Here is a 20,609-nt window from a genome sequence, read left to right on the forward strand (position 1 = left end):
GTCAGTGGTATTTCTGTTTGTAGGAGGAAGTATTGGGCTAAAATCTGGCCCAGCCTGAACACCCAGTGTAATGTCATGACTGTGTTCCTATCTCAAGCTTAGAGCAGTCCATTAGAGCAAACTGCTTATGTTGATTATATAATTTGTGTATGATGTTCTTCTGGTGCTTCCTTTGTTTTAATGCACATCTACTCGAAATCTCTCAGCAGTGTGTAATGCTGCTGCCCTACACTCAGTAGTCTAAAAAATAAGTCATGTGGCGCCCAGTTTTGGCTGCAGACAAAATTTACAAGTTTGATTTATTCAGACAAGGGTTCTACTCAGAACGTACAAATAGTGCAAATGCAACGAATAATTAATGGTTGTCAATATGTTACCTTAAATTCCTGCTTCATTAAGTGATTTGGGTCATCCAAAATAGCTTTATTAAAATACAGGTCATTGTGCTGGAGACTTAAAAAGCAATTAAAATTGTTACATGCTTTTCATTTGTTTAAACTTTGAGAATAATTAAAATATGTGTGCCTTTTTATCCTGCTCTTTCTGAGAGAAATGTAGCTACATTTATTTAGTGCTGCTCCAGAGACAGTAAGCGCTGACATAGAACAGCTCTGTATGGCACTAAATTTGTTGTCTGTGTCAGTAGCAGGACTAGTTCATGGTCTAAATAAACTGCCAGTCAATAATTTAGTTTCAGATAGTAGTCTTAAGCAGTTAAAAAAAAATAAAAAAAAAAAAAAAAAGAAAAGAAATTTGGCTTACCAAATAAAAATAAGGGTTTAAAAAAAAATAAATCTGTCTTCCATTTTTTGTAGTATTCAGTAAAAGCTGATACTTCCTTACAGCCTCATTGTCATAGAAGCTGGAGTTAGATGACAATGGTTAATATTATTAGGAGTAACTGAAATAATGACAGTCTTATCAAGCTACACAAGTCAGTTCCCACCATTTACTTCCTAAGATTCCATGAGCACCCTGGAGCAGCCAATGACAACCAAATACTAATAATAATGTTAAAGGGTAATCTTTTCTCCTCGTTTCTTGTAAACTCCTCTGGCTTGATCATCCTTCCTGATCTCTTGTCCTGCTAACCACATGTTGCTGTCCTGTCTGATTGAAGTCACATTCAGCTCGTGTCCTGTTGTTTGGTGTTTCTCTGCATGGAATACTCTCCAGCCCTTCTCCTCTGTACATGTGTTCTCCCTTCCTAACAGCAGACATACACCATGATACAGAGCTGCCATAGTGTTCTAGATGAAACACAGAACAAAAGCAGTAGCTCAAGGACAGATTTCTACTGATGATAATACAGAGAGGTGTTCTTAATAAGACTGAAGAATCAACCAAGGATAAGAAGGAGAAGCAAGTTTCCTTCTTACACTTTGGTAGATGAGTGTGTGGGCATTGCCTTCCCCCTCACCATATGCAAGCCCGTGGAGTCCTTCCTGGACCAGCTGTTACCTCTTTATTTAGAACAACAAATCTGCCAAGAGCCATTCTGGGCAGATAGATAGAAAGCCCTTTTTTCCCCCCTGCCCCCTATCATGATTTAAGGTAGTTTCTTTCTGTACTTTTTTAAGACTGCCTGTTCTATGTTACTATATGGCAGATTTCTCCAGCTAAATAGAAGAGTGAAACAGCAATCCTTAGCAAGCCCTTTGGTGATGTGGGGTGTAATCTGCGTGGGATTCACTTCTGACTTTATCTGAGTAGACTTGTCATGCTGAACCATCAGAAAAGAGAATGGGAGTCTACAGAGGAAAAAAGAAGGTTGGGACCTTGGTTCCTTTTCTTTCTGTAGATGTATACACACAGGGTGCCTTGCTTTGCAAAATCATATAGGATTTAAATTACCAGGTGCTTTTGAAAAGAATATTTAGAATTTATGACTGGGACATTTTAAAAAGTATTTAAAAAACGGCAATGTAGACAAAAAAGAGAAGATGAATGCCTGATAAAGTGCTAAGCTGAATTCCAAATAAAGAAGGACAGAGCTCTGGACAGAGCTGAGCTGATTAGCTGTGTGTGTGGCACCTCTGTACAAACATATACAACCGGAGGCAGAAAACACCAGCCAGAAAGAGGAGGAGGGAACAAGTTTGGAGTGAAAAGCATTAAGCTGAAGTTGGGAGAGGGAGGAGGAAAGGTGTTGGATTAATGTTTGTTTTTGTTTTCTCATTACCTAAATCTATGTTAATCAGCAATAAATTAAATTTCCCTAAGCCAAGTCTGTTTTGCCTGTGATAGTAATTGGTAAACAAGCTCCCTGTCTTTGTAACTTCTTTACCTCTGCCCATGAGCTTTTTCATCTACTTTTCTCCCTATGTCTTGCTGAGGAGGGAGAGTAAGAGGGTGGCTGGGTGGGCATTTGGGTGTTTACCAAGGTTAGCCATCCACATGGCTGCTTCTCCTCTCTTCTTTCTCTGGATGCTTGTTTCTAAGAGTATTTAGCAAGCAAAAGGTCTGCCTGTCATCTGCAGTAGCTGTAAGGATTCCATAAAATTGCCCATGTCCTTTGCCTATATGCAGTCCCTTCTGATTGCAGAAGGAATCACATCTGTATTACTGATAACTGCAGGAGCAAGCAACTGTGCACAGAGCTGTTGGAGGTCCCATTTGGCAAGAATATTGCATGATTATTTTTGTGTTATTAAAAAAATGCCCTTTCTCACCAGCTTGGATAAACCTTTTTCAGTATGTGAGGCTAAGAGAATGTTAAGATTTATGTTAAAGTAAAAGATTCAATAGTCTGCTAAAAATATGCACATACTAGTAGCAAAGGAAGAAAAGAGCGCAATAAGCTCTTCTTCAATTTTAATCACTTAAAGGATGCTTCCTTTAAAACCACAGGATAATTTACATTGCAGGGACTTGTGAAAGTCATCTGTTCCAACCTTGTGCTCAAAGAAGCACCAAATTGGGTTACGTCACTCAAGGCCTGTTCTAGTCTAGTTTTAGTTATTACTGAAGATGAAGATTAAACTACGTCCCTGGGCTGCTGTTCCAATATTTGACAACACCCATGGTGAAGTTACTTTTTCCTATGTAGAAGAAGATTCTAGCGAGTTGTAGTAAGAGGTTATTACAACTTGTGTCTGTTATCTCATGTTCTGCCACCTACACCTTCATATCCTCCCATTAGGTGGCTGATGACAGCCGTAAGCTCCCGCCCCACAGCCTGCTCTGCTTTAAAATGAGCAAGCCCAGTGTCTTAGCCTCTCCTGGGTAAGAGCTTTAATTTCAAGGTAAACCCACAGTTGACAGTGATGTTTGGTGCCTTGATCTAGATTACCTTTTTCATTTTTTTTCTTCCATATTGCTCCTTTCATCAGCTTCTCCAGCCTTCTTCTGATACTTGCACATTTGTACATTTTGGTGCTTCTCAAGTAGTTTGCTTTTTTTCTTGTATCAAGTGTTTGCTGTCTACCCATACTCTGTCCTACCCTGCCCAAATCTTTCCTCTCATGTTTTTTGCCTTTTTTTTCCTCACACAACCCATTCCCTGGCAGTTCTCCCACATATAATTAGCCAGTAATTGCTTCAGCTCCACCTCTTTTACCTAAAAAATCCCTTACTCAACTGATCTCCTATCAACAGTTAAGCAGGAAAGAGTTCTTAGTCACTTCATTTATTTTATCTCAGTTGATTTGATGCTCTTCTTTAAGACTCAAAAGACACACTTTTCTCTCCTTATGCTTCTTTCATTTTCCACTCTCTCTTCCCCACCCAAACAGTTGTAGTAACTGTGAAACTCTAGATCAACCCAGGGCCCTGTTGCATCACTGTGCCTTGCTTCTATTGCTGGCTGATCCCACCTTATTCAGAACAAGATGCAAGATGCACAGTTGCAGTCACTGTGGAATAGCCTGTCCCAGTAGGAATTTACTACCACCATAAGCTAGCCATAGATACATTTACTGGGGGAGAGGGGGAAAGAAGTGCTTTATCTGAAAGACATTACAATTTTTATTTTCCTCTGTGTTTTCTGCATGCTAATTATGCTATCTTTCTAGAATTTTGAGAAATGTAATGTCTAAATGCCTACATCATGATTCTACAATATTATCAGTTGCTAACTCCTTTCCCTCATCCTGCCCTCTAAGTGCCAAACTCCGTCCCTTTGCCTTGAGTCATTCTCATTTGAGAGATCACTTGTCTCAGTCAAGAAGAGAGCAATTTTATGCTCTTCTCAGTGTCTTCCTGTGTCCCAGTTCAGTGCCAAGTGATAGCTGCATACAAGAAGTCGGTGTCACCTGTATCAAATTCCCTAAAGTCACTGCTGGGTGTACCTAAAGCTCTTTTGAAGTTCCCAACTGCCTTTCTTGGTCCTCCTCCCCTTGCTGCAATTTGTGTAGTTCTCTAAATATTTCCCTCTCTGCCCTTACTGTGCAAGTGAGCTTTTTGATACCTCTTTCTCTTGCCTCTTTGGTTCTTGGTCTGTCTTCGTTTTCATTTTTTTTACCCCTCTCCCCACTGCCATTCCATGATTCCAGCACTTTTCTCTGCTGGTTTTGCTATTTGTTCCTGCTAGAAGTCTGTCAGAAGCTGCTCCTCCAGCCTCCCGGGTGGAACTTGTCTCCAGTGAGCAGTCAGGCAAACACAGGCAGCACGGGGGCGAATGTTGTAGGGGGAGCTGAGGAAAACTGGGTCAGTGTCTGAGATGAGCTGTGCCCAGCTGAACTGTTGTGGCATTCTGACACTGTGCCAAGATATGAAAAATGACTGAGACAAGCTGAGGGAAAAGCGCTTGCGCACTCCAGACTCTGCCTTCTCCTTTCATAGTAGGCTTGACTTGATGGGAAGTGGCAGCCTGCTCTGCCCCCTGAGGGGCTAGCTCTGCAACCCTCTGTCCATGCATTGGATATTGTGAATCAATCAGAGCTAGATCCGTGTTTTCTTGGAAAGTCCTGGTGCTGGGGGATGGTAAGTCGTACTATTGCCAGGGTCAAGGCCTGTGGCTTAGCTGGTGTTCATGTTTTGTGTGGAGTTGTGCTGCAGGAACACAGTGGAGGTGTTCCAGGAGAAGCTGCTCTTGTTCAGGGATGGTCCTGAAGTGGTAGTATTCACTAAAGGAAAACATACTAGTCCTAGTGACACTGGGCCCACTTCAGTCTGAATATTTGTTACGACTGTCTCCAGCGAGCAGAGTCATCTGCAGAGGCTCTAGGACCACAGCAAGTGGACCTGATGCCATGATCTGCAGTAAGAAGGGAATGCAAGGTAAAATATTCAGAAACAAATGAGAGATGGATTCTGTCTATGCAAAGACAGCCCTAGGCTCACTGTAACTGCTTGAATAAAAGGAAGTGGCTTTTGCCTATTTAGATTGCCAGGGAGTTTTTTTCTCTTTCCTCCTGACTTGACCTTCGATATACTATTTATAGTGACTGGACTGAGGCAATGCCAGGAAAAGCTCCATGTCCTGGGAACAATTATTATTACTATCTGTGGGCTGAAGTCCTGAGTGCTGTGGGCAGCCTATCTTAGGCAATTTTGGAAAGGGATAAAGGTGCTCGTGAATGTAAGCAGCTCTCAGACTGGATGCAGAGGCAGGGTTCAGGTGGAAGCAAAAAGTTTGTGATAGCTGCAATGTCTGCTTTTGGAGGCCATTCTTTAGCTTCGTATTCCAGCTACCATATGGGTGGCTGGAGGCCATTTAGTGTCTACTTTATGCAGTCCAGCTATTTTGGCCAAAATTACAGATCTAAAATATAAGAAACAACAAAATTCAGGCCATAGTATTCTTTTTCCAACAATATTTTATTAGGAAGGTGAGAGAGATGTGAATCATGTTTAATCACTGTAAATCAGCTTTGCTTGCAGTATGCTATATGATTTCATTTTGCTGTTTTTCTTCTGGAAATAGAAATACCCAGGGGCAGAACGAGAGTTTCAAAGCATGATTGTTTCTCTGTATCTGCCATCCCTCCTGGAAATAACAACCTGAGATTATAGGTTTATGTAGTAATTATTTTTTTCACTAGACAATAAAAAATAATCACTGCAGAGAGATCTTCCCTCCCAAGTTGCTCAGTATTCCACTCCACAGTTCTTCAGGTGCAATTTCTGCAATGTGAGTGGAACTGGGCAGGTGAATCTCTTCCTTATTGCTTTTCTTTAGACTTTTCTCTCTTGTTTAATGTCTTTTCTCAGGCTCCTCCCTCAGAGGGAACCTGACAATCCTATTCTCATTTCACTTCTGAACATCTGAAATGAGATGTAGTCTAGTGTCAAGAACTTTCCATTCATTGTTCCCTATCCACCCACCCATAATCATATATGTGATGAATGATCTGGCAATGAGGCAACCAAGACCACAGGGCTCTATCCACACATTTTAATTGGCTTGTGTTTTAGGGAAAACAGAATAGCTGAACTTGGAAGAGATCTCTGGAATACACCTTGCTGTTTCACTCTTCTATTTAGCTGGAGAAATCTGCCATATAGTAACATAGAACAAGCAGTCTTAAAAAAGTAAGGAAAGAAGCTACCTTAACCCCCTCCCTGCACAAACAGGGTCATCTCTAGCAAGTTGCCCAGCACTAGGTCCAGACTATTTTTGAATTTCCCGAAGGAAGGAGACTCTACAACCCCTCAGGATTACCTGCTTCAGTTCCCTGTCACTCTCACAGTAAAAAATCGTTTCCTTGTGTTCAGAGGGAACCCCCTGTGTTTCACTTGGTGCTGTTCACCTCTGGGCCTGTCACTGAGAAACACTGAAAAAAGCCTGGCTCTATCCTCTTCACATCCTCCCTTCAACTATTTGTGCTCATTCTTGAGGTTGCTGGAAGCCTTCTCCTTTCCAGGCTGAGCATCTCTTGTCAGCCTTTCCTCCTGTGGGAAATACTCCATCCCCTTCACCATCTTTGTGGCCTTCTGCTGGATTCTCTCCAATATGTTAATGTCTCTGGTGTACTGGGGAACCCAGAACTCAGCACAGAACTCCAAGTGTACCCTCACCAAAGCTGAGTAGAAGGCAAAGATCATCTTCCTTGCTGCAGAATTCCTCAAGGTCTCCAGGACCTACAGTTCCTAAAGGCAAGACTTGCTGGGAAAGACTGATGTGAAGAAGATGCCCTGTGTCACCACGATCCCTGCATCACCCAGCAATCAACCCATATTTTCTCTAGTCTTCCTTGAGCCACTTCTGTTCTTAGAGAAATCCTTCTCACTTTTGACAGGCTGTGCCAGATGTGATTCCAGGTAGGCTCTGGCTTTCCTAGCAGCGTGTCTACGTGTTTGGACAGTGCCTCTATGTTCCTCTCAGGCTGCCTGTCCATGCTTCCAGCCTCCATGTACTTCCTTTTTGTGTCTGAGTTTAGTTAGGAGCTCCTTGTTCAAACATGCAGGCCTGTTGGCATTTTTTGCCTGAATTCTTGCGCTTGTTTGGATGGACTGCTTTTGCACCTGGAAGAGGTAATCCTTGCACATGAACTAGCTTTTTTGAGTCACTCTTCCCTCCAGGGCATTGTCCCACGGGACTCCTCCAGATCACCCAAGTGGTCACGTTTGCTCTCCCAGAGTTCAGTGTTATGAGCTTGCTTTTTGCTCTGGTCACTGCCCTCTGGATCTTGAACTCCTCCACGTCATGGTCACTGTAGCCAAGGCTGCCTTCAGCCTTCACATCACCCGTGAGCCCTTCTTGTTTGTGAGCATCAGGTCCAGGGGGCACTTCCCCTCATTGCCTCCTCTATTGCTTGGGTAAGGAAGTAGTTCTCGATCCTTTCCAGGAACTCCCTGGAATGCTTCTACTCTGCTGTGTTCCTCCTCCAGTATAGTAGGGTGGTTGTGGCCCCCCTTGAAGATCAGTGCCTCTGAATGGGAGGCTAATTCCAGCTATGAGGTCTGAGCTCCATCCGGTTTTTCACAGGTAAATATTGAAAGCCATCTGAGACACTCCGGTGTAGCCAAGACATCAGTCTACTCTGGTCTAGCACATAGGACATGAGAGCATATTACTGAAATTTGTTTAGTTGGTGGAACAGCTGCAGTGAAGTTTTATTTCTTGTTTACTCAGCTCTAGTGGAGTGCTTATTAATAAGCCTGTGTGGCTGCTTCACTCTGCTTAAGTTAAATTAAGGACAAGGGAATAATTTGACCTGGAAATGTTGGAAGGAAGAGATATGTTTACATTAATTCTGCTACTTTACTGTAAATGGCAACTGTATCAAAATCACTTTAGGAACAGGGCGAGGTTCCTTTTTAAATGTGATTAGGCTTTTTTTCTTGCTCTTCTTTTTTGTTTACTGCTCATATTTGAAGTTTTTCTCAGTGGCCTACTACTTTAATTGGTGGAAGTATTATTCTTGTTTAAACCTGTAATTTACTGTAAAGTCACCTGTTCTCATGCTGTCATTACTCTTGAGTCTAAATAAACAATTCTTCATTGAATGATTCTTACAGTTCTGGAATTGCATTCAAAAATAGATGCTCCCTCAGTGAGTGAGAGATCTCTGAGGTAGCAAGGAATCAGCTCAGTGTGGCAAGACAAGGCATTGGACACTGGGCAGTGCTTGGGGAGACAGCAATAACCTACCTTTGCCTGTGGTTCAGACATACAATGCCAAGCACAGTGCATGGACAGTGGAATTAGGCTTTGTGAGGCAGTTAAGAACAGGTGTGTTTGATGACTAGTGTTTGTTGCACATACCTGTTCCAAAGTGTTACCCCTACAGTAGTGATCTGCCTTAGTGATCTGGCCGGATAACATTGTTATCCATTAGCTGACATCAAGTCCCTGTCCAGAGGCTTGTGTTCTTGCTCTCTGTGTTGGTTGGTTGGTTTTTACAAGCAGCTTTTGAATGTTCATGGTCACTTGGAGTGACTGCCCCATAACATGGATGAAATCTTGCATGGCCTTTTAAGCAATAGAGGCATTCTTACATAGACTGCCTTTACTGAGGACGTGCTGCACCATTTTGTTCCATTGCATAAGACCTTCAGCACTGCACTTGGGCTTACTACTTTTGGCTAATTCATCAACAGTGTGCCATCTCTGCAGACCTCATCCCTGCATCCCCAGGCTCAACAGCAAGTTGCCAGTAGACTTCAAAGAACTGTAAAATAAATGTTTGTTTATTGTAACGCAACATGTTTATTTTTAAATTAACTTTGTTTACTAAATACCAGGCAAATTCTCCATTCATACCTTTGCTGGTTTTCTGTATGAATGGCCATTGGGCTAAAGGTGAATTTACCTGAAATCTTTTTGCACTGTCCTTGTAGGGTAAATATGGTTTTGTACTTCAAGGGTAAAGTCTGTACCTTCTACATGTTTCCCTTTAGCATCACATCCATGGCAGACACTACCATTACCTGTTCATTTTCATTATTGTGACGAGCAGCAAGGTCATTGTCCTACTTGATATCAGGCTGTAATACTGAGTGAAAGAACCATTCTACAGGGTCTGCCTTGACAAGTGGAATGAATGTGTCATTAGTTCTAAGCCTCAACAACTCAAGAAGGAGTTTGATGCAAGAAAAAATAGATGAGATAAAATTAAGAAAATAAAGACATCCACATTAAGTTCAGCATTTTCAGACTTGAAATAAAGAAAGAAAGATCCCTGAAATTTTTGTTGAGTGATTATGCAGTGTGTTGAATGAGAACTTCCTGTTCATACTACTCATAGTTTCACTACATGTGCATTTGCCAAGAAGTGTGAATATTATATTCTACATTTGTGGCTGTTAGGAGATCCTAAAATTGAGTGAAAGGTGTATAATTTATAAAGTGGATAAAATCTTTCATACTCATTTTTTTTCCATACAAACATATGGGCGTATCTCTCCGTATGGGAATAAATTGATTTTGTGCTGGACAAAGTCCTGAAGGCAAAGACAGTTGTACTTTTCCTACCATCATCCATCACATGAAAAATTACAGTCTCTTCTTCCCCTTTCCTTTCCAAATGGCAATGTATCACACACTGAATGTTGTCATATTTTGAGTGCTGGAAAGAAACAGTGTTCTCCTATCTGATAGCAATCATTCAGAGATACTGAAGTCTGCTTTATAGTCTGACCTGTTCAATGACTTACCACTCTCTGTGAACATGTGGACGTTCCTCTGCATCCAAGAATTTTGACGGAGAAGATGAGGTAATACAAGAGGCATAAACCCGATGGGGCTCCACAGATGTTATTGGCTGTTATTTCTGGGCTGAGCCTGTAGCTGCAAAGGGGATTGAACACATATGATCCTAATTTCATATAATGCCTCTATACAATATTCTTCTCTTACTTGCTTTGCTTTTTTTAGGTAACTTTTTGCTATCCTCAGTCCTTTGTAATATTCTGCTTACAGTAAACACTAAGAACAGTTCTGTGTCTCTTGACATCAAATGCTTATCTGGGGTCTATCTGAAAGCTTCCCATTCCTTGTAAATGTTCTTTATTGCAAAGTTAATGAACCAAATGGCAACTGCAAATGAACTTTCACCTGAGCTTGTTAGTCCATAAAATCTAAAAGAGCTATATCTATTTATATAGAAAATCAGCTTTAGAAAACTTACATAAAAATAGTAAAAGCTGTATCCTAGCACTTCAGTGTAAGGTCCAGGAACCTCCTATTAGGCAATTCAGCCTAGCCTCTTTGCCAAACCTATAATGTACTATACTCCCATATTGTTAATAAATTATTTTTTCATTTTCTTTCCCTGTAGGATGGATCTCCATCCTTGTTTCAGCTTGTTGCATATACATGTTCCTATGCCTTTGCAGATTAAATTTGACTAATTAACATGCTTTTATCCATTACTGGGAAGTTTTCAGACCTACAGGAAAAAATAGCACTGCCAGTCTTAGTGTCTGCTCTTAGTTTTAATGCAAAATCAGCAGTGGTAGTGTATATTACTTTAAGCAATGAAACTGTTGTAGGCAGCATAAAAAATCCAATTTTGTGGCTGTGTTGGGTGGGGGAAGGAGGTGTGGGTAACTGTTTGATATTTCAAGACAAATCACTTGGCTGGGCTCCTTGGCTTCTGCAATTTAAAAGCTCTTTGACTGAATAATGAGAAGACAATTATTCAAGGTGGCCAAAGCTGTCTCTGGACTGGTTCTCTTTCATCTGCCAGTGAATCAATTTAGGCACTTACATATAGAATAAAATAAACTGTTTTAAAAGGGCAACTTGAACAAAATATGCTCCATAAAGAACCAAAACCAGTAGTAGTTCTGTGCAATAACTTCTCCCAGCAGGAGCAGTACAAGTTAAATGTAAATAAGATTACAGTGTTTCTGAAATCTGAATTAATGATTTTCCTGCTTTTGCATCTCTTATTTTCCTCCTCTTAGCCTGTGCCCCTGGTTTCTTTAAAGTATCTGTGGGAGATGATCCCTGCCATCTGTGCCCTGCCCACAGCCACGCTCCACTGCCAGGTTCCCGGGAATGTGTGTGTCAGAACCGGTACTATCGATCTGCTTCAGACAATTCCGATGCTCCCTGCACTGGTAAGTGTTTGGATGAAGTGTCTGAAAGCAAGAAGGGCAGTTAATGAGAGAGAATGTGCCCAAATGATTTGAGGGGAGGGTTGCAATTCCCCTCTTCTCAAGACCTTTGAAATAACCCAGAACTTCCCTTTGCTCCTGCATGCAGTTACAGAGTGATGGTGAGAATGAGGATTCTTGGGTTTCATTACAGCCTTCAGAGGGAAATGTTCTGTAAATAATGTTTCCTTTACCCCTCCCTGTTACTGAGCTCAGCCTCTCTGTCCCTCCCCTTCCTGTCCTGCTTTGTGTCTGAGCCCAGCTTTAACAGTGCAATTCTGCTGCCTACTTCTACCTTTCTGAACTTGTCACTTCTTAGCTGCAGTGTCTTGTCCCATTCTCATGCCCATGTCTTCTTCTCATCCTCTGCATTTTCCTTCTTCTCTTCACTGTGTCTGTGCCATCAAGGGAAGTGTTGGATGCACAGAATGGGCAGTTTTTCAGCTGTCAGAGTTTACCTCTGATGCCGTTGAGGAATCTGGCTGGCACCAGAAATAATTGTGGGCAAAACTGGTGTCCAGTTCCTGGAACATATGCAACAGGTTAACTGAAGTCTGAGAAAGTTTAGATATACTTGGTGCCAAAGGGGAGAATTAGGTCTCAGTAGAGAGAAATCTTTACTAAGCTTGGGTAAAGTTTAAAATTTCAAGGGATCAGCACTTCCCTAAACAATGGCTGTTCTTTTAGGGAAATGAAGAAGTCACACCCTTGAAACGAAGACTCTTCTTTGTAATTTTGTTTGTCTAAAATGTGCTAATACAGTTGTTCTTTTGTTAATGCATGTACTTGATGTAGCAAAGAGTATGTTTTTTCTTAGCCTCGCTCAAAGAAAGAGCTGAAGAAGAGTAAGAATGAGAAGAAGCAGCAAGTTGTTCTTCTATTCTTTTCCCTTTGTTTTGCCTCCTGCCTTCCCCGACCTCTCTCCCATTCTTTCATGGGATTTTGATCCTCCATTCTGTTTTCTAGGCATCCCCTCTGCTCCTCGTGACCTCAGCTATGAAATCGTCGGCTCCAACGTGCTGCTGACCTGGCGCCTGCCCAAGGACCTGGGTGGGCGCAAGGACGTTTTCTTCAATGTGGTCTGCAAGGTGTGCCCGGCGGGGGCGGCGGGGCCGTGCGTGCGCTGCGGGGACAGCGTGCACTTCGAGCCGCGCCAGGTGGGGCTCACCGAGAGCCGCGTCCAGGTCTCCAACCTCCTGGCCCGCGTGCACTACACCTTCGAGATCCAGGCCGTCAACCTGGTGACGGAGCTCAGCTCAGAGGCGCCTCATTTCGCCACCATCAACGTGAGCACCAGCCAGGCAGGTGAGGAGACCCCCTGCACCCGAGTCCCCGAGTTCTTCCTTCTCTCTCTCACTTGATTTGCTTTTATCTTTTGAGTCCTGGAGTTTTGTCTTTTTACTCGTGTCTTGTGCCTTTTTTTATCCTGCCTTGCTAGTTCCATAGTTTCACTTTTGCCCTTCTCGTTCTTGCCTTATCTATAAATGGGCTTTCCATTCTTCCCTCTTGGCAGAAAAACAGAAGTTTGGCAGCTGATGTGATTGTTGGGGAAGAAGCTGCCCTGGAAAAGATTCCAATGAGATACATTGTGCTGTGGGTCAGACAAAGCACATTGTTTCATTGTGCAAGAGAGGGGACACTGTCAGGGTTTGATGAGGACTTTGTGAGCATCAATTTGACAGAGAAGCTAATAATTTTTTCTATCCCCTACTCTTCTCTGTCTCAACATCTTACTTTCCTCTTATAAGAAACAATTTTATTTTTTTCCTCTTTACATGGTAGAAATATTAAAACGTGTTGTGCAATTATATTCAAAGATGTCGTGATCCTTGTAACTAGAAACTAAACCGTGGGGATGACTAAACTAAGATACTAATGGGTTGTGTGGGCAAGTCAGAGGAGTTCTGTTTCCTGTAAATATCATTTACATGGACTGGAGCTGGAGTGACACATACATCCAGGCATAGAGTTCTGCTAAATGTCATAATTAAGAGACTGGGCATATGTTGTTCTTCACAAGCATGTATAAGCTAATACGGAGAGGAATTATACACAGCTTGTTTAAGAGGATATAATGAAGAATAATGTGATGAAGAGGAGAAAGAGGGGGAACTGAGTGACACAAAATGTCTGCAAACATTTAGAGTTGTGTAAATTTTAAACTGAAACAAATCCTGCATGCAATTCCAGAGTGTAGAGTGGAAACCCCTGCAGAATAAGGTTTTGGTAAAGCTCCAGAGAAGTGCTATGAAACCAGATGTGGCATCATGGGCTTGGTTAAATCAGGTCTTATCATTTCTGCTTCTATTATATAGAAAGAAAGGGAGTTTATACCCCCCCAACTCATTTCCTACTGTTAACAGATGCCAGGGGGTTGATCTGTTTGTTCCCTTTGAAATGTTACCTGACAGACATCAAGTAGCAACGCACCTCTAGGCCTTGTCCCCTTAAGAGGCTGGCTGCAAGTGGGTGATCAGTTTTTGTTTACAGTAAAATGTGGCTGGGTAATTTGTATGATAATTCCAGGCAGTTCCTCTGGCTTCTTCTGGAGAAAAGTGGGTGTTCTATTACCATGCTACAGAATTCTCTTTCTTCATGGTTCTCATCTCAACCTTCTTTATCTATATCAGAGATAACTTAATTGAGAAGGAGGAGCCTCCTCCTTCCCGGAATCAAAAAAATCTGCCCTCTTCTTCTGTTTCTATTTGAATTTTCTGACCACTCCTCTTCCAGGTGTCTCATCGTGTCTCTGGGTGTCTTGTTTATGTTGGGTGCTTCTCTCTAAGGTGCCTCTCTTGTGCAGTAAAGCTGTTTCAGGGGAGAACAACTTCCTTAAACATCAGTGTGTAGGGAGTGACTTCTTTTTGTGTTTGGTCACAGTTTTTCTTCCTTGCTTTTCCTTGGGATTGTTAGGAGTGAGCTTGAGATGAGCTGCCCTCGATTTGTACTGACAGCTCATACTAACAGAGCCCTGCTTCCTCCGTCACATGGTCTGTCTCGCCCATACCCCCTCATTTTGATCCCTTCAGCAGCTTTTCACTTTAGCACTGCTTGTTGATGTTTGTTTTAGCAACAATTATTATTATTATTATTATTATTATTATTATTATTATTACATGAGCAGAGATATAACTTTCAGGATTTTATGTGCTGAGGAAAAAAGGGTACAGGAAAACATGAAAGGTACCAAAAAAAAAAAAAAAAAGGCAAATCAGAAAAATGTACAGTGTCAGGATAAAGGGCCATAGCAAAATTTTTCTCTCCATTGAATTAGAGATGATGCAAAAAAAGACCCTCCAGTCCTGGCAGTTTCTGGAGATTCTGCTTACTCATACATCAGTCTGAGTTCTCTCTCTTCTTCTAATTGCTGGGAAGCAATTAGAATAATTGCTGTTATTTCCAAAAAATACTCCTGCTTCTTTGTTAGAGGTGTCTTAGGCAATGTTCTGTGTGGAAACAGTCTACTTTTTCTTCTTCCTGTGATACCTATTCACTCTTCATCTTTGTCTCCAAAACACTGTTCCTGTAGGACTTTGCTTACCCCTCACAGTCTTCTGGCCCTTCTTCAGACCTTGATAGGATCCTTTGGTTGCACAATCACATATTTCTGTGGCAGACTGATTACGATATTCCTACTCTTCAGTGAACATGTACTTGAAATCAGAATTAGAAGGACTGGCACTGAAAAACCTCCTTAACTGTAAGACTTAACCTGAAATATGAGGCCTGTTTGGATAGCAGTAATAAAACCTGTTTGGATAGTAATAGTGTGAAATGCAAATATGATATGCTAATCACCGGAAAACTGTACAAAGATGAGACAAGAGAAGGGAATTGCTTTCAGCTCAGGTTTGAAGCGCTGAGGGTGAATACCTAAATAAATGTCAGGATGTATAGAGGGATGTTGGAAGGCTGTTCCAGATAGCAGGAACCGCATGATGAAAGGCAATTATGTAATTCTAATGAAGTTATACTTCTTCACAGGTGTGAACCTGACACACAAAAATGCAAAGAACTTAAACTCCTACCATATTATTACAAAAAATAAAACTGACTAAATTTTTATTCATTATTTTAACATCTTCAAATGTACTTATCAGGGTAAACAAATCTCTCTTATCATGTCTCAGAACAGAAGTCAGGTTTTCATTTAAAGAACTGTGAAGAAACTCTTTCTGTGCACAGCTGTAACTACCTGTAACTACCATTTTTTTTTTCTCTGCAGCTTTCACTGAAGCATGTAGTAATGTCTGTTGCCAGAGAAATGCTGCTGAACTTATTCGTTCAGGCAGTTGTTACATTCCTAGAAAGAAGAGGAAAAAAGAAAGGCAGCAGAGATTTAAATGCTGGAACAAATCAATGCAGACTTTTAAAAGCAAATGTATTGGGGTTTTTTTTTAGCTGAGTCCAGACATTCTGAGACCTACTAGAGGTGTGTGAAGATAAAGGTTATTTGACCAGGTTGCCTTGTACCTGTGAAAATATATGTAGCAGCCTTCTGCATCAGTGGGAATCATAGCAGTGGGACCCGGCAATACCAAAAATCTGTAGCGCTGCAGAAATGAGTGCTAGACAGTCTGAAGGCTTGTGTAAGAGGCTGAATGGGGACAAGGACACTTTTGGGTAGCACCAGGAAGTTTAAGAGGACCTGACAGAATATTTTCACATGAAACGATGTGAGAAGAGGAAAGGAATTAAATGCCAAGTATGATTATGAGATAGTGTAGGGAAATGATGAATTGCTTGAAGATGTTTGCTTTTCACAAGAGACACAAAAGAGTACAGTAGACTTAGCTAGCAAAAACAGGGACAAAGGCAAGGCATTTTCTAGTTCAAAACAAGAAAGAAATAAGAAGAGAGCTGTCAAAAGCTACATGTCATTGTGTTTTGCCAGGCTAAAGTTGGCAGGTAAAGTAGTGGAGTGTGAGTATTCATTGTCCTCTGAATGAAATACATCGTTTTTCAAAGTTAGCTGTTTGCTTATTTGTGATCTAATTGCCAATCCTGAGCATTCACCAAAGTTCCCTAAGAATTCAACTTCTTTGTTTTGTATTCACTCAGGAACAACAAAAATGCTCTTTTAAGTTCTAATTTTTCCCTTAGTGACGTTAATGACATTTGTCAACTTAGCCATCTTTAATGGATTTGCCCAGCTATGACTGGGAATTAATAACAATCTCCATGGTCACTCCACAAAAAGGAACTATTCCAGTTTCACTCTTTACTATGCCCAATCTCTGCAGTATGAGCAGAGAACAAATGTGCTTGTTTTCAAAATTCAGGTTTCACTTACTGTTTAAATGAAGTCAGAAACCTTTTAAGCAAGTATAAATATAAAATCAAAAGTAAAACATGGCACCTTGTGTCATAAAGGCTGTTTTCCTTTTCATTAAGCATGAATGGAATGCATACACAAAAACTAATAATAAGAGAGGGAAAGGAAGTTAAAATAACTGACTAATTTGCCCTTTTAAAGTACTCTTCATCCATAGGGAGCAAAAGTACAAGGTTATGACAGAAGACAATTCAAGATACTTTTAAAGGATTTTTTGTTATTTAGAGAAAGGGCCAAGACTAAATTTAAATGCGTAGAAAAATGTAGGACATTTTTAAAATAGAGATAAGATAATAAACACATCAAGAAGGGAATTTCCATGCTGCATTCAGACTGATCTTCCTAGAAGATGATATTTGGGAAACTGGAAAAAAGCCAGGAACAAAGCCAGGGTCTTCATGTCATCTGCTTGGAATATGAGGAGAATAGAATACCTGAAGAGGTAACAAAAGTGAAATAACTATGAAAGAATGTAGAGGCATGTTAGTGAACATTAGAGGCCTAGCTGAGGTTGACCAAACTGTGTAACTTCTGAAGATTGTGGGGCAAGATGGAAGGGAAAGATAATGCATAACTAGATATAACACCCAGGTCTTGGCAGGGTTTAGTTTGAATCCCAGGTGAGTGATGACCCACCAGCCAGGTGTCTGAACTCCTATTGTACTCTGTGGATGTCTAGTCAGTACTGCTGAATGAGTCTCCTCAGAATCAGAAAATGGCTAAGCTTGGAAGATACCACTGGAGAACATATTCTCCAACCTACCTGCTCATCGGGGTCACCTCCAGCAAATTGCCCCTGACCACACCCAGAACACCTTTGAATGTCACCAAGGTGGTAGACTCAACAACCCCTTTGGATGAAGGTTGAGGCTTAGTTGCCTGCATATCCCTGCATTCTCTTTCTTTCTCTTATTGAGAAGTGTTTGTTTTTCACTAGTCCTCAGGCACCTCTCACAGTCACAAAGATGATTCTAAGATTATCAAGAGTGCCCTCCAAATCACATCAGCCCAAAGGATGCATCCCATCAGGGCCCATGGAATGATGCAGTTTGCCTAAATGTTCAGTCACCTGATCTGGCACGAGGAAGAAGATCTTCCCATCTGCAGACTTCCCAAAGGTCTGCAGGACCTAGAGTTCCTAAAGGCAAGACTTGCTGGGAAAGACTGATGTGAAGAAGATGCCCTGTGTCACCAGGATCCCTGCATCACCCAGCAGTCAACCCATATTTTCTCTAGTCTTCCTTGAGCCACTTCTGTTCTTAGAGAAATCCTTCTCACTTTTGACATGCTGTGTCAGATGTGATTCCAGGTAGGCTCTGGCTTTCCTAGCAGTGTGTCTACGTGTTTGGACAGTGCCTCTATGTTCCTCTCAGGCTGCCTGTCCATGCTTCCAGCCTCCATGTACTTCCTTTTTGTGTCTGAGTTTAGTTAGGAGCTCCTTGTTCAAACATGCAGGCCTGTTGGCATTTTTTGCCTGAATTCTTGCGCTTGTTTGGATGGACTACTTTTGCACCTGGAAGAGGTAATCCTTGCACGTGAACTAGCTTTTTTGAGTCACTCTTCCCTCCAGGGCGTTGTCCCATGGGACTCCTCCAGGCAGAACCACAAAGGGGTTACATCTGCTCTCCTGAAGTATCTTCATGGAATAGAATATGGTCTGAATGTCACATGCCAGATATGCTCATGGTCTGCTGAGAACAGCACTTGGCTGTGCTCTGCAGATGTGGGGATTGCCATGTATTGTTACATGAGTCTGCACTTCCTTCATATTCCTTACTTGCCTAGTCTGTTGACTGAGATAGATTTTTGCTCTTGAAGGCACGTGTCTGCTGCCAGGAAAAAATCTGTCCTGCAATGTAGAAGGGTTGGCAACTGACAACCCACAAAATATAGAATCTAGGAGTTGTATTTAACTGGTGTTTGAATTTATTTACAACTTTAACTAGGTTTTGTGGGCAAGAATTTTCCATACATTTGTTTTTATTTAATTTGCATACAAAGCTAGCTGCTTTTTCAGTCTTAATTAAAGATCTGATCTCACAGCATGTTTTTTGCTCTCAGTGAGTAGAATAGAATAGAATAGAATAGAATAGAATAGAATAGTTGGAAATGAACCTACAATGGTCATCTAGTCCAGCTGCCCAGACTGGAATAAATCAGACACTGATTCTGCCATTAGACAGGGATCTAACATGTCTATGTCTATAAACCTCATGTAAAAAGAAAAGAATAAAACTGACAAATCAATATAGACCTGGACACATCTGTGTATACAAAAGAAAGCTTTGAAAGCAAAGTTCTGTTATAAACATTATTAATAGTTGGCATGCAATAAGGGAAAATACTAATCTAGCACTTCTGTGGCAGCAGAGATACGGTACTTTGAATGTCTATAGACATAAAATCTTGAATTTTATATTTTCCTAATGTATTAACACTGAGAGAATAACCTTATAATACAACTCTAACAGGAAATATGTACTTAACTCCACCAATAATTATGTTTGCATTGCATATCATATTAGTATTAGTATTCATGCCATGTTAGTATGAAATTTTTCAAAGGAGAAATCTTGATATCTCTTTTAGTTTAAGTGATAGAAGGGCTCCTTGGCCAGTGTTTCATAGTTTCTTAGGTTCTTTGAAGAGAGGCAAATGTATAAAAATCTAAATTGTGTGTCAGAGGGGCAGATTAAAGACAACTTGCCTTCCAGTGATTCTTAGCTGGTTTTATTTCTGAGAAGTTTTAATGGCTTTTGCTCTAAGTAGTGTCTGTTTATTAGGTACAAATCACTGAAATTACTACAATTGATACAACAGACTGCAGTATCCTGGTTGTTTCCCCCTGCCACCATCTGATTACCCTGAGCGATGGACATATCTGGATTATAGGAACATTCTAGAATGCTGTGGCACATGGTCGAGAGATACACTTGAGTGATGTTCTTATTATTTCTTTGTTTGGTTAATTCTTGCAGATAGGTGAAAAATTGGGGATTGGAAAGAAATGAGAAGCAAGAGAAGAATAACTTTTAGAGGTGGGAAGGAGAGGAATTGAGGGAACAATTAACTTTGATCATTCTGTAAAAATCTTAGAAGGAAGTGGGCTGTTCCCTGGCAATGTAGCTATGCATTTAGGTTTGCATCTCTCCTTTGTGTTTACTTTGTGTCTCAGTGGAAGAGAGTTAAACTTTTTAGGACATTAAATGTAGTAGAATCTGTCTTGGTCAAATGTTAACTGACCAGTTACCTCCTGACATTTTAATACAGCTTTATTCATTTGCATCTTAAGTGTTCCATATGGTCTTAGTTAATTGTTACTCTTCCATTCTTGTCACAACATTCTCATTGGCAGGTGAAGTAGTTGTGTAATCTTGTTTGAAGGACAAGCAATGGTAAAAAATAAAAGGAGTAAGTAACAAGGAGAGAAAGCATTTTATTGCTTAGACTCTTATTTTGTTTCATTTGCATTTTTAAATTAGTTCCCACTTGCCTGAGCTGTTTGAAGCCCATCTGAAATATGTTTTTCAGAATAATTCTATCTTGTTATTAAAAACAATCCTTTTATCTTTTTCATGATTAATGAGGGAAGAAAATGCCATTCTGCAGGTTTTGATCATTTGCCAAATATCTCTGCTTCATTCTTCACATCAAGGAAGTTTATGTCTATTTTCTAAAGCCAGTGGGGTTTGGTGGCAGCTTTTCATTGGTATGCTTTTTCTGGAAGATTTAAATGTTGCTGAAAATGTTGCACCCATTAGGAAAATGAGGATACCCTAGCTGCTTA

At 40.9% G+C, this 20,609-nt stretch overlaps 1 protein-coding gene across 2 annotated transcripts in view; it reads left to right on the top strand.

Annotated features, from left to right (window-relative positions):
* LOC310923578 (ephrin type-B receptor 5) overlaps nucleotides 1–20,609 on the top strand; it is a 67,115-nt gene that overhangs the window by 32,938 nt on the left and 13,568 nt on the right. For both annotated transcript variants that reach the window (XM_083884645.1, XM_083884644.1), the window contains exons 5-6: nucleotides 11,296–11,451; nucleotides 12,454–12,792. In XM_083884645.1, coding sequence (XP_083740771.1) covers nucleotides 11,296–11,451; nucleotides 12,454–12,792 — 495 coding nt within the window. The remainder of the gene's footprint in view (nucleotides 1–11,295; nucleotides 11,452–12,453; nucleotides 12,793–20,609) is intronic.

This window comes from Zosterops lateralis (assembly GCF_965231275.1).
Source record: "Zosterops lateralis genome assembly, chromosome: 2".
NCBI classification, from domain to species: Eukaryota; Metazoa; Chordata; class Aves; order Passeriformes; family Zosteropidae; genus Zosterops; species Zosterops lateralis.